Below are 14,725 nucleotides of genomic sequence, written 5' to 3'. Positions count from 1 at the left end.
CTACATAATTCACCACTTCCATTCCCTCCTTGTGGCCCCTTCAGACAAGATGGCTCTCTATTTGCTTCTGTGTCTTCCTTGAATGATCAAGACTTTCTCTGCTGCTTCCCTGCCATTGCCATTCTGGGACACAGAAAGCTTGGTAAGACCCTATACTGTTTGGCTGGAAGAAATATAAAACAGCATTCCCCCAAGATATCTCTTAAGAGGCATCACATAAGTCACCTACACAATCCAATCCAACAAACCTATATGAGGAACTTCCAGTCAATAGCATGCTGAACTGACTCGGAACTGACCCCTTCCACTTAAAACTCACAGAAATTATAGAATATGAACCCCCTCTAAAAGTAGTAATATAGTCAAGCTCATAATCATGAAATGGAAATCCCCAAGGAACAAAGAAGGAACTTACAGCAGTGAGCAAGAGATAAAGACGAACAGATGGATATTGGCTTTAAGGGCTGGGGAACAGGGTTTTAATCCCACATGGCCACAGGAGGCAATGCCTCTAGTCAGTGGAAGATGGGAGGCTGGTACTGAGCTCCTGTCTAAATCCAGATCTCACAGAAGCACAACCAGTACCTAAAATGATGACTAGAAAACCTTTTCTCACAGCAAAGATATATAACAAGAAAGCTTGTCTTTTATGTGAGGTTATGGGTGGATAAAGAGATCCCTGAGAACAATCAGAACCCAGGCCAGCTCCACCCATAGGTGTAGGGTTGAGTTCACAGTTCCTACATGTTAGTGAACACAAACTACATAAAAATTAATCTGGAACTGGTTAAAGTTGTATGACTCTAGCAGAGGTAAACTCAAACCCAAGGAGATAATTAAGACATTTAAAGATATATCTCAAAAAATAATCACCCAGAATGCAGCATAAAAAGATAAAGTGGTGCAAAATATGCATGAGAAGCTAGAAGACATGGCAGAAAGAATGAAAAATATCAAAATACGCTTGGAAGAAGTTCCATAAAAAAAGACTAGAGAGAATAAGCAAAAGGTAATATTTGAAGAGATTGTGGCACAGAATTTTCAACAACTGAAGCAAGACATGAATCCTTATATGGAACACACTGACTCTTGAGCAGGTTGAATACAAATAAAACCATAACTAGACACATCTTAGTGTAGAGCATCAACTATACCTAGCATACTTTCATGTGTTTGGGCTTTGGGAAATGACAAAGCCCTTCCATAAACCTTTCCTGAAGAAAGGAATGGGGAAAATGGAAAAGTAAGAAATACTGTGGGAGAGAAAAACAAGAATATAAGTTTATATCTAAAACATAATATTATATCATATATGCATACACATAAATATTTGAGAGAGTACATGGAAATGTTCATGTAGTTTTTGGTGTCTGTCACCCCATCCCTTAGTAAATTACTGTATATTTTTTTCTTTCTGACTATTCAGAGGTTTCCCTCAGAGACATAAGTAGGATGAGCCCATTGGGAAATGGTATCAGCTGTTGGTCAAGCCACAGTCTCTACACAGCTTATTTGCCTGCACCCTGTTTTCTCTTGGACACTAAATTCTGAGCATAGCTTTTTAAAGCTACAACTAAGGTAATCAACGTACAATACAATACAATAATGATAGCTGGAGCACTGTGTTAATGAGATACATTGCAAATCTGGAAGAGGTAAGAGAGACAGAATGAGAAAACAAATGAATTATGGGTAAGAGTCTAAAGATACTTTCTAAAAAATCTTTAATCTACCACTTAGGTAGGCATCACTAGGTATGTCTAAGAAACAATGTTTGAAGAAAATGCACATATAGTGAAGAATAAATGCAGAATCATAAAATTATTTCAATCAAATCCCAGTCCTGCCTCCAAGGGATATCTCCCAGAAGACCTTCCTTGGAGTTTCTATTCTCCAAATTTCTCCAGTCCCTTGTATTACTTCCACAGATGACTATTCATATTCACGTCTGTGCACTTCAAAACTTATATTATCTCCCACTGAAATAGAACTACTTAAGGAGTCAGATATAATATTTAGCAAAATAAGTAATAAGAGCACTGAAAGGAATACAACTAAAGCAGAAAAAAATAATTTCTGGGATTCAAAAACATGATTTTCAAATTTAAAAACTCAGATTAAATATAATAGAAAATACATTCTAAAAAGGAGAGAATTTATAGGCACATCCTCTAACCTTAACAAAATAAAATTAGAAATAAATAATAAAAGATCACCATTAAACGTAACTGCCTGACAATATAGCACTGTTCTCCATAATAACCCCTGGGTCAAAGAGGAAATTAAAAGTAAAATTGCAAGCTATAAGGAAAGCAAAGAAAAAGAGAATACATCATATCAAAGCTTATGGGGCATGGCTAAAGCTGTATTCAGAGAAAAATAAATAATCTTAATTACCATTATTATTCAAGAAGGCCATAAATAAAAGAAATAAGCCCTATTCTTTTTTTTTTTTTTTTAAAGAAATTCACGTTCTTTTATTTATTTATTTATTTATTTATTTATTTATGACTGTGTTGGGTCTTCGTTTCTGTGCGAGGGCTTTCTCCAGTTGTGGCAAGTGGGGACCACTCTTCATCGCGGTGCGCGGGCCTCTCACCATCGCGGCCTCTCTTGTTGCAGAGCACAGGCTCCAGACGCGCAGGCTCAGTAATTGTGGCTCACGGGCCCAGTTGCTCCGTGGCATGTGGGATCTTCCCAGACCAGGGCTCGAACCCGTGTCCCCTGCATTGGCAGGCAGACTCTCAACCACTGCGCCACCAGGGAAGCCCAAGCCCTATTCTTGAAGCATTAGAAAGGCACAATAGAACAAATCCAAAGATAGAAGAAATTAGTAAAGTTAAAGTTAAAAATAATGACCAGAAGAAACATTGTAGAAATGATAAATAAAAGCCTGGTTCTTTGAAAAGACCAATAAAATAAACACACTCTTCATAAGTAAAACTAAGTAATAATGGAAGAAAAGCAAAAGTATACAAATTATGAATAATAAAGGATTTCACTACAAAAATAGATGTGATTAAAAGTTATAATTTTACATATACATCTTTGACATCAAATTTAAAGATCTAAAGGTAATGGATGATTTCCCAGTAGAATAGAAGTTACCAACATTAACCCAAGAAATAGAAAATTTGAGTAGACAAATTACAAGAGATAAGATTGGAAATGTGACTGTAGACCTACCACTAAAAAAGGAATCAGGATCAAATGGTTTTGCAGTTCAGTTCTATCTAACATTTAAAGAGGAGATAATACCAATATTATTTACACTCTACCAGAAAAGAGGAAAAAAATTGAAAGTTCACTAATGAATTTTATAAAGCTAGCAAACCTAAGACCAAAACCTGCTAAAGGTAGTACATAAAAGGTAACTATAGGCAAATATTAATAATAAATATAAAAATCAAAATAAAACATTAACAAACTATAAAACTTATAAACAAACAGAACTCAGAAGTTTGGCAATAAAAAGCTCTACTATGACCTAGTAGGATTAGAAAAAAATCAGCAGCTACTTCTAATGGGTACCAACAAGAATAGAAGGGAATAACTTAAATATTGAAAGTGCTTTTTACCAACAGTCAACAGCAATCCTCATTCTAACCATGAAATGCCAAAGTCATTTCCACTAAAACCAGGAACAAGTCAAGGTCATCCACGATCTCCATTTTTATTCAGTAGTATTTTGGGTGATTCTAGTTATTGCAACAAGATAAGAAAATAAATAATTAGTGTAAAACTGGGAAAAGTTAAAAGCAATTTCTATTTACAATTGATATGACTGTATTTGTCTAAAACACAGAGGACTATTTAAAAATCACAAAGTCAATAAGCAAAATAGAAGAGGTGGTGAGGCAAAGATAAACACAAAAAAATCAATAGCTTTCCTCTATTCTAGCAAGTTTTTAGGAAGTATTGCACTCTAGAGACCATGTGCTAACATTATTTTCTTATTTCTTTTGCTTAAAAGGATATATATTACTAATGAAAGGAGTATCCTCTATCAAACTCATCCACAGAATGTTTTAATCAATTGCTACTTCAACCAATTGTTTCAGTGTCAATGTGTCACTGATGTTTATTTCAGTTTTTTCATTATATTATTTTCTCTATTTGTACACAAGTGTCTTTTATAAATTTAAATCTGTATCTCTTCCAGTTTTTTGATAAGAATATTACTTTATCTTGTAAGTGTCCACCAAAATGTCTTAATTCATAGTGCTCAAGCCTTCTAGATCTAACAGTTCATTCCATGTTTCAAAAAGATCGGTTTCTTATCTTCGGTTCCAAGGCACATGTGACAATATGTAACAACTCTCCTGCTTGGAAGACTGAGTTAGCTAGCGGATTTTCAAACTCTCAAATACACCGATTAGCTTGTTCATTGTCAATGCTTTGAGTGAAGTGTTGTCACACTCGTGTAAGTCACTTGCTAGACTACTTTTTACAAATTGTGGCATTTTCATAGCCCATAGTGCACTGTATATACCCTTTGGTGTTTCAAATTTCTTCATAATAGACCCATAAACAATTAATTACTAGTGTCACAACCCAATACTATTCATTCCAACTTTAATAAAACAGGTTCTGTGATATAGGACTTCACCAACAGTCTTCAGTGCATCATGCCTCAAAGATAGCAAAAAGAGCAATAATGTTTCCATTTATAGAGAAGAATAACATGTGGTAAATAACCTATAACTAATAATCTCTAAAAAGTTCTGTCAAAAAGTGGTGAAAAGGATGGCATATTCAATGTCTGGATATGGGAAAAAGAAATAAAATTACATCTCTACTTCATACCACATACAAAATTATATACCAGAAGGATTAAACACACCCACATACAAATAGCTATTTTTAAAAGCTTGAAGAAAATATTAAAAATTACTGTAAACTCTTGGGGTAGGAAAAGCTTGCCTCAGCATGTCCAGAATCCTAGAAGCCATAAAGGAAAAGGCTGAATTATATGACTACCTAAATATGTAGCTCTTCTACAGAAAAAGACACCATGAACAAAGTTAAATGATGTAGGATATGCATGGAAATATACACATGATGTATTTTAAGTGAAATAAAAGTTGCAGAACAGAACAATATATGGACTGTGATTTCATTTTCCGATAAAAATATGAATATGTGTATCATTTATGTTTAAATACACATAAAACACATTCATAGTAGGTAACTGTAAAAATGGGTGAGAAAAGGGCAGTTTTATGTTTTAATTTATATTTTATCTGTTTTAGTTTTTAATAGAACTGCTATGGTTTAAGAAAATACAATAAAGAAGATTAAAATAGAGTTCATTATGAAAAATAATCTCTCAGAGTGGTGTTAATTCCCAAATCTGTCTCAGAGTGGTAGTCAAATGCCCAGGTGGATGCATAATCCTGTCCACCAATGCAGAAGCTATAATATGGCCTTCTTCCCCAGATACTAATTTTTCCCCTTTCTAAGTTAAAACAAATATATCTGGGACTTCTATTGATAGTTTTAAAATAGCTGAAAAACAATTCCAGAGTGTTACTAACATCTTAATATTTCCCCAAATGTAGTCATTTCCACCTAAACACGTGTGATGATATATGTATGACATATATTTATAGACATTCACAAGTTATGACATTCATAACATAAAGATTTAACTTTTATATCGGAAGAAAATCAACCAGAATTTAATGGAATTATAAGCGACATGGTGCAATTTAACACTTCCAATTTTGGCTATAGATTACACAGACCAGCATAACAAGAGCTGATGATTGATGATGTTAAATAATAAGTGATTACAAAGAATCATTCCCCAAATCAGCTTAAATGGATTTAAGATTTAGAAAATATTTTAAATATTGTTTGTTTTATTTGGTCTTGCCTAGATTCCATCCTTTCTAATATCAAAAAGAGAATCCAATTTAATTCATTTTAAATGATGGAAGAAGGTAAAAATAAAAAGTTTTCTTTTATTGATCCATTTCATTATGTCAGGGTTTTCATTACAGCTTATTGAAAGAAAGCCACAAAAATTAGCAAGATTATAGTTAAACCACATTTTAGCGAAGACTGAAATAGAAATGGAAAAAAAAAAACTAAAGAGATGACAATTCATTTTGCTTGAGATTCAAAACAAAATCAATAACAAGTTATCATTACTCATCAAAAAAATTCCAGAAAAGAAAGATACTAATCAACATGTAGGAGAGAATGCATTGCAAATACTACAGTTCTCTCCTGTTGTAAAAGTATACATCTCTCAAACTCTGTATGAAAGCTAATTGATAATATATCTTAAAAGTCATAAAACTACCATCAACTGATGATCCACCTCTGGCAAAGGGGTATCTAGGCAGACAAAATTTTTAATTGTGTCCAGGGAGAAAGATGCTCTAGCTCTTGAATACAAATATTTGATTTCAGCCACAAGTCAATCTCCATAGCAGACGTGGATGCACCTGGTTCTTCTACTTTGACAGCACTATCATCTAGCTAAGTCAGCTTGCCCTGCTTCCTTGAGCACTAAATAAACAACCTTCTGATGATAATTTGGTTTCTGATGCACATTGACCTTAGGGACAGAATGTTCTGAGCAGCCAACACTAAGAATCTGATCTACTTGGTAATTACATTTCTTATAGTAACATAGACTGTCATTCTGTTATTTTATTTTCAAAAAGAAATTCCACCCCATTTAATAACATGTTATGCCCATGTGCAAACTTAGAAAAATGCTCAATAAACAGAAGGCTCTAATGCCCAAACAAAGATGCTTGTATTACACTTACTCTTTCACTTTTTAAAATGTAAATGGTCAACAGGGCCAAAGAGTTACACTTAGCCCACTGCCAGTGCTGGATTGAATTCCATTGACATGAACCTGTTAGGATAAAGTTACCCATCCAATAAGGCTTCTTTCCCACCCCCTACCTTCTCCCTCCACTCAGGCTTACCCCCAAACCCAACATTGCCCAAGCCCTTAACACAGGCCTGAGAGGGACCCAATGGAGAGGGGAAAGCATGGAGATACACATCTCTGAAAGTAAATATGTGTTATCCTGCTTGACACCACACCTCAGGGCAGAGCAAACCAGGGGTCATTACCCTAGTCTTCTGCACCCCGAGATGGCAGCACGATAGTTCTGGTTTAAAGGCAAGGAAGAGCCACAGTTTAAACAGAGAAATCAGAAAAAAAACGTTCAACCTGGGATGTGATGTAAAATGAATGTAAAAAGATAGCATTGAAAATAGTCATAATCACTCTTCAAAAAAACCATTCTCAAGGGAATTTAGCAGAGAAATTAACCAAACAGAGGCATAAACACAAAATTTGCCTGAACCACATCAATTTGCTAAACCTACACTTAGAATCTCTTTTGAAACAAGGCAAGTAAAATATGAATTTAAAAATAGAAAACCAGCTTCCTGAGCCTTGAAATATTATGCTTTGGGTGACAATTTATAAGAGAACTCTACTCCATCTTTGTAAAAGTCCCTTTGAACACATTTGACTGGGATAGACCCACTTAAATTCCTAAAACCATCAGATGAGAGAAAAACCAAAATAGCAGAATATCCTCTGAGTTTCTAATTTCCTCGGTTACCCAGAAGTTGCCATCCTCTCTAAAGAGAAGACACTGCCCCCTCCCTGCCCCGATGAGCTGCCACAATCACAGAACTGTGCCCTTCCCAAAATGTTTGAGAGTGGCAGCCTCCGATGTGAAAGCATGAGGACATCTGCGTGTGGCTGGGCCGGCCCTGTGGCCTCCCTGGACCAGGCAGTCACATATCTGTCTCACACAGCACTTACCAAAGTCTGGGTGATTCCGTGCCAAACAATACCAGGTGTGGGACATCAAAATTACATGCAGCGCACATAAGGCTGTGCCACGTTAAGACTGATGCCTTCTCAGTCTCTGTTCAACAAAGGTCCAAAAAATCTTGGCATCCAGCCACACCCAGGTCACCGTATTACCACAGCAATGACAATTATTATTTTGTATCAAATGCCCACCGGTGCATGACCTGGTGTCACGGGAATTAAGCGGTCACCCACAAAAGACACAGAAGCACAAAGAGACTACTGCCAATGGTCTCTCAGAAGGAGGAAATAAAAAGACAAGTGCGAGGGAGGGAGAGGGAAGAAGAATGGGAAGGGATGAGAAAAGAGACCTGCAGGAGCAGATGGACACTGGTCAGACCTGTGCCCCTGCTGCACGGTGGCTTTTTATTACGCAAGTTGACCTCATTTTTCACCCCATGTAGAAAAGTCACTCAGCACCCCAAGTTCAACGTGGCTTGATCTGAATATTTTTTAGATGTTCAAGATACAGATCCGGGTCAGGGGACAAGTTTTTTCTTGTTGTCTCTATTTTCTTAAGTATCTCCAATGAATAATTTTTAGTAGAAAAATAGAAAAATTTTAAATCAGGCTCCGAAAATTCATCTACAGTATCATCCAATTTGATGTATAGAATATATAGGTATATGGATAGTACAAGTGTCTGGAAGGGTATCCACAGGTGCAATTCTATGCTTCTCTCCCCAGCTGCCACAGTCCCTTACCCAGTTCTTTCTGCAGCCCTCCACTCTTACTCTCTGCACCTTCTCTCTGGGGATCACATCCACTCCAATGTCCTCAGTTACCATTCATCCTCCGGTGGCCCCCAAATCTGTATCTATAGCCTAGTCTTCTCTGAGCGCCAGATCAATACATTCAAGTGACAATAGGGTGTATCCATCTGGATGTCACACAGTTACCTCAAACTCAACTTATTTTAAATGGATTAGGCTTCCCCTCCCAAATCTTTTTCTCCTGCCTAATAATAGAGCAAGAAAAATGTTAGTTCCCTTTACACTCATCCCATCCTTAAGACTGATGTCAAATTAGCCCCCACGTGTTCATGATTCAATAGGGTCACCATACCCAACAACTTTAAGCTAACCAGTCCTTGGTCCTTTTGTCTACTATAGGCAACATCAGAGTAAGTATATGGAAGCCTGGGGCTAAAACCAGATCATAACTGAACAGAGATTTTACCCTTTCCTGGCCTCATGTATAAAGCAGGATAACATCTCCAAACTGACTAGGAATATGTTGTGAGGGCGGGTGAGATCATGTCTGATGAAACACTTTGTGTCCTTAGAAATAAGAAAACCCTATTTCTTTGAGAAATTATTGTAACAGTTGCCTTGCAGGAATGACATCACTCTACACAGTGGTCACTTAATAAGTGCTAAACTTTATTGTTGTTATTATTTATTAAATGATGCTGACACGTGGCAGAATGCCCCCAGCGAAACAAAGGTCAACCAAAAAAGCTATCAACCTTGAATTCCAGGGAATTAAGCGTGCTCACTTTTCTTAATTAACTGCTCTGTGCCAGAACATTCTAAGTATTTCCCATGTATTACTTCATTTAATCCTCACAAGGAGCCCCATCTTCAGCACTCATCGATTATTTCAGAGAGAAAACTTCAACCCACCTCATGTTTAATCTAAATATTTTTTCCACTCAGTACATGCTCCAATCAATCACCTGCTCCATTCCCAACACTTTTCTTTTTCAAAAATTTTTGAAAAAATCAGTATTTGTTTTAGATAAATAAGAACACATAGATGAATAAAAAGTAAAAAGTTAAAGATTACTCTATCCTTCCACCCAAAGATAACCACTGTTACTATTTGGGTGTCTGTAATTCCAGAGTTTTTAGTGTCTACTTAAACGTCTTATATTCTCAAAAAAATGGAATCATACTATGAATACTGCTATCTAACCTACCTTTCTCACTTAACAATGCATGATGAATATCGTTCCCTGGCAATATGGATTGCAAGTGACATATTTATCTTATACCGTGTGAATATTCCTTAATTTATTTAACCAATCCAGTGTGCTAAGTTGTTTAAGTTGTTTCCAGTTTTTACTATTTCACACATTGCTGGGATGAACAGCCTTGTACATACAGTTTTTGGCCAATGAATCAATTATTTCCTTAGGACAAAGGGTTTACCTATTTTAAGGCTTATGATATGTATTACAAAATGGCCCTCCACAAACCTTGTGCCAGTGTAAGCTCATTCCTGCCACCAGGGTTTGAAAGGATCCATTTTGCCACACCCTCAAGCACACTGCACAGTGGGTGAGAGAGGAACTTTTATATGAATTCCAATTATTCTTTCTAGTCAAAATTATTTACTGGCTCTCAGCGTTCAGTGGGAGAATATTCAAACAGTTCTTCACAGACTGGCTTCAGCCAGCTTTCCAAATTTATTTAGTTCCCATCCTTACACTCTCCACTCTAAGCAGACTAGTCTCCCGCTTACTGTCATAAGAAGAGTTCCTGCCTCCATGCCTTTCTCACACCAGTCCCCCGTCACTCCCATCATACGGAATGCCTTAACTACCTATCCCATAGAGGACTCATTTTAAATGGCCACTTCCTCCATAAATCTGTAGCTGACTATTGTATCCCACAGAAACCTTTGCTTCCTCTGTGCTCTGAACGCACATATTTGACGATGAATATATGCTTGAGATATTCTGTTATCTTTTTGTTTGTATGTTTCTTATCTCTCCAACTAGATTATAAACCAAAAGACAAGGATGGTTTCTTTTTCTTCTTTCTTTTTTTTTCCAGCATTAACACACAACTTTATTGATGATACACAAATTAAGTCAATGCCCATGACAGGAGGGAGCTTAGTTATGATGAATTGGTTCACTGTCACTTATGCAGAAGAAATAGTAAAAATATTTCAATCTAGGCAGTGAGATAAAAAGCAACAAACTTGTTTTCAGAACAGGTAGTGATATTCATTCATCCAGCTTAGACCTGAAGACCAACTCAGATAAATATCAGCGTTGATGATACAATATGATATTCATTACTCAAAATTGGCAGCTGAAAGGATTCCTTTACCATATAAACAAGGTGGAGAAAAGGAATAGTTTACAATGTGTGTTGCTTCTAAACTACAAAATCAAGAAGTTATTCCTGGCTCTTTGGGAACATATGCTCAGCCAGTTTGGCCATGAATTTTCCAACTTTTACTTTCACCAAAAAATCATGATGGCTTTCTATCCCCAGAATCTTATCAGCACACACTTGAAATTCTTTTAAAAAGAAAAAAAGTGAACCTTCGCTGAATTGATTCTGAGTAGGTTCATTCTCCTCCCATTTAAAATTGTCATTTATGTTCTCAAATATGACCAGAAGTTTAAGAATCACCTCTTTGTTCTCCTTCTTATTAAACAGGGAACCCAGTGAAGATGGTACTTGGGCCCTGAGCAGTTCTCTAGTCATGGCTGGATTTTCAGCCAAATTCAAAAGGAGTTTCAAAACCTGAAATTTGGTTTCTTCATTTCCTGCTGAAAATAAACGAAAAAAGTCTGAAATGGAATTAGCAAGCATGTGCTGATACTCATTAGTAACAGTCATGTTCGTAAGCAATCTTAGTCCCGCCAGCTGCACAGATGAGTTCAAGCGAGAAGTGATTGTGTCATCACACACTTGATTCATGTATATCTTAAGCCTGCGCTGATTTTCAGCATTCACACTCAAGTTATTTAGGACAATTAAAGCCTTTTCCTTAACTATGGGATCCCGAGTATTGAGAATCTTTGCAACAATTGGGAGACCACCCAGATCACGAATAATATCTCTGTTAAATGCGTAAGCAGCATTGTTACCCAGGGCAATTAAAGCTGCTTCGAGAATATAAGGCTTTTCAGACATCTCAACCAAGCAAAGAACTTTTTGCAACTCTTGAGGGGACAAAATAGTATCATCTGAATTGGGGGAAGCCCTTTTCTGCACGGCCCGACGAGCCCGGGTAGCCCTGGCCCTTGCCCTGGCCCTAGCTCTGGTCCCAGCCTCAGTCCCAATCCGGGCCCAAGGTGGGTACCATACTATACCTTTGTTCTCACTGTTGTCATCATCATCATCAGACCAGTCATTGTACCTGGCCCCAGGACAGTCCCCAACATCATCCACGTCCCCAGACCCGCCCTCAGCCATTTTCTCCTTGTTCTGTTTTCTTCCCCTGGTCAGTCTATAAATGCAATAGCAGGCGCCAGCCCCAATCACCAGTCCTGCAGTCACCCAGCCTACTTTCCTGGCGTAGCCCATGCAATCGTCCCTGACGATATCAGGGACCAAGGAACAGAGCAGTCACAGGCTGGGGGAGGAGGGCTATGGGCCTGGCCTGGGTGCCGGCCTTTGGAGGATGATTGTCTTCAGCCACTTCAAGGCCACAACAGCTGATTCTGGAGGTGGACCTAGCGGGTGGAGGAAGGAAAAGGGGTTTGAGTTTCTCTTCTCCTCGTGTTGTCCCATGCAGACAGTTGCACAGAGGGATAAGTAAATGAGTTCTTGGCAGGAAGTGTAGATTGTTAACAAACTCTTTCCTCCTCATTTCACTCTCCCCCTACCCTCCGCAGTCCACCCCCTCCCCAAGCCTAGATAAAGGCAACGGAGCCCATAGTCTCTGCTGGGCCCTCAGCCACCCCAACCTCGGGTGTTCCCAGGGAGTGGCACCTTGCACTAACCTCCTTCAGACAGGCAGTTTGCCCCTTCTTCCCTCCCCTGGAGGTGTGCCACGCCTAACAACCCTTGCAATCTGCAGAGAGACCAGAGGCAGTGAGAACTGAAGCCTTGATGGATTGACTGTACATTCGTTGCTTTCCTGATTCACCTATATAGGTTGTCAGATTTTTTTTAAAAAAAAAACCTCTCTATGCCATCCAAAACATGCACGTGCCTTCCCCTTCCCTAGCCTGAAATGGGAGGGATGTTAGGGAAATAAGGTAGGATAGGGTGAGCCTGTCCAACCGCGGGCGATTTCCAACCCCTCCCCCATTCCAAGCAGCCCCCACGCCCACACCGACCTCTACTGATCTGAGGAAACTTCCTCCCTCGCTTCAAGTGGTGCCACCTGCTACAGCAGACCTGCAGGATGACAGATCGAAAACATGGGGACTAAATGCTGTTGAGAGAAGAGGATTATGAACAAACTATCTGATAGGTTTCCCTTCTGTCATTCTCCCCCACCCCACCCCCTGCGACACACGCGCGCGCGCGCACACACACACACACACACACACACACAACGCACGCCATTTCGCCACAGTCCCAGGAGTGCAAGAAACACACTCAGACTCAGACCCAACCTAGATTATTGCCATCTCTGGTTTCTCCCCACCCCCACCACCGCCCCTGTTAGGGTCCCCATTTGGTCTTACCCTCAAATCGACCTTCACCGATCGGGGTTAATTTCCTTCCTCTTCTCTAGCCTGGCGTAGTGCCGCAACCTACGGAAAGACTGGCAACCCGGGAGAGGCTCGGACCCACAAGACACAGAGCCATGGTCAGGAAGACACAGTCACAGTCAGAAAGACGGGAAACAGCCGCTACCGAGTGCTTGGTGGACGGACCGGTCCCCAGAACAGAAAACTCTTTCCTAATTCGGAGGCCTGGTTGTCAAAGGTTTCCCACCCCTATGACCCCTCTCGGGGCTCTGCTGACACATCACGTTGCACACCCCCCTCCCCATGTCCAGCCTTTCCCCGCCGGCACTGTCCTGGAGTACTGGGGGCAAACACCCAGGCCGCAGCTCCCTTTCCAGATTATGGCCTCGGTTCCACCAGATTCCCACCTCCTAATCTCTGAGCTCCTCCCCAAACACCCCGCTGCTCACCATTTCGCAGCAACGAAATGGGCTGCGGGCGGGACAGATGTCTTGGAAAGCCGGCGGCGAGTGGGAGAGACGACGGAGGCGCCCCAGGACCCGCGACGGTCTCCGCCCTGCGCCCTCGGCCACCCCCACCTTCTGGAATCTCCCAGGCACTGACCTGCAGGGATCCGGGACAATTTCCTTCTCCTCCTCCTTCTTGCCTCTGCTGCAGGCCCGCTCGCCCTCAGGGCAATGGGGAGCTGGTACTCAGACGGGAACAACGACCAGAACAAGAAGGACTTCTGCACACGTCAGCTCTTGGTCACGTGAGAGCTACGTCATCCACCAACTCGGGTCCCCAATTTCCCCTCCCACCAGCAGTGCGGCAGAAGAGGGCCCGCCCCCCTCCATTCCCTCCCCCATATCAGGCCTTGTTACTCTTTCTTCTTTGCTAATCCCATCTCCCTGTAGTTGTGTTTGCCTTCCTCTGATTACCAGAAAGGGACAGCATCTTCCCCTGGGGTTACTGGCCACTTGTACTTTTTGAAAAATTGCCTCTTCCTTCCCTAGGCTCCTGGGGCAGCAACCTCTCCTTCCACCTCCCCACCTCCCAGCTACAAATGTCTACCGTTTCCTCTGAAATCTAGTCCCAGATCTGAAAAGAAAAAGCCATCAGAAAAGGAGACCTGGAGTGAGTGTGGTTTTTTCTTTCTTAATGCTTTTTTGTTCTTTCAGTTCTGCCCTCTCCCACCCCCAACCTACATTCTTTTTGTGAGAAAAGAATTGCTGTAAAGCTATTTTCATTTGAGAAAAAAAAAAAAAGAGTGGGAGTTGGAGAGTGATGTTGGGTGATGGCCTCCAAAAGTCCCACATTTCCTCACTTGCAGGGAGTGTTACACACTTCACTCAAAGCAATCTTAATGTCTTCTGGGGCCTAGCACATAACACAATCCTGAATGAGCTCATCACTGTGTCTGAGGATACATAAATCTTCTGACTAGGCCAGTCTTCTAAACAGGAGACTTTCACTCCCATCAGTTAGCAAGGAAGAGG

The 14,725-nt window shown here is 40.0% G+C and overlaps 1 protein-coding gene across 2 annotated transcripts; it reads right to left on the bottom strand.

Moving 5' to 3' along the window:
* Positions 1-9,219: 9,219 nt before the first annotated feature.
* Positions 9,220-14,008, bottom strand: ARMCX3 (armadillo repeat containing X-linked 3). 2 transcript variants are annotated; one of them, XM_082447690.1, is made up of 5 exons: positions 13,851-14,008; positions 13,242-13,321; positions 12,888-12,948; positions 12,549-12,619; positions 9,220-12,278 (listed from the first exon to the last, which is right to left on the bottom strand). In XM_082447690.1, the coding sequence occupies exon 5, from the start codon at positions 12,127-12,129 to the stop codon at positions 10,990-10,992; it is 1,140 nt and encodes a 379-aa protein (XP_082303816.1). In that variant the 5' UTR covers positions 12,130-12,278; positions 12,549-12,619; positions 12,888-12,948; positions 13,242-13,321; positions 13,851-14,008; the 3' UTR covers positions 9,220-10,989. The 2 variants fall into 2 exon arrangements, with proteins under 2 accessions (XP_082303816.1, XP_082303817.1); XM_082447691.1 differs by lacking the exon at positions 12,549-12,619.
* Between the last annotated feature and the right edge of the window lie 717 nt (positions 14,009-14,725).

This window comes from Balaenoptera physalus (genome assembly GCF_965194825.1).
Source record: "Balaenoptera physalus genome assembly, chromosome: X".
In the NCBI taxonomy this organism is placed as follows: Eukaryota; Metazoa; Chordata; class Mammalia; order Artiodactyla; family Balaenopteridae; genus Balaenoptera; species Balaenoptera physalus.
Note: the sequence above shows the minus strand (reverse complement) of the source record. Positions and strands in the feature narration are given on the sequence as shown.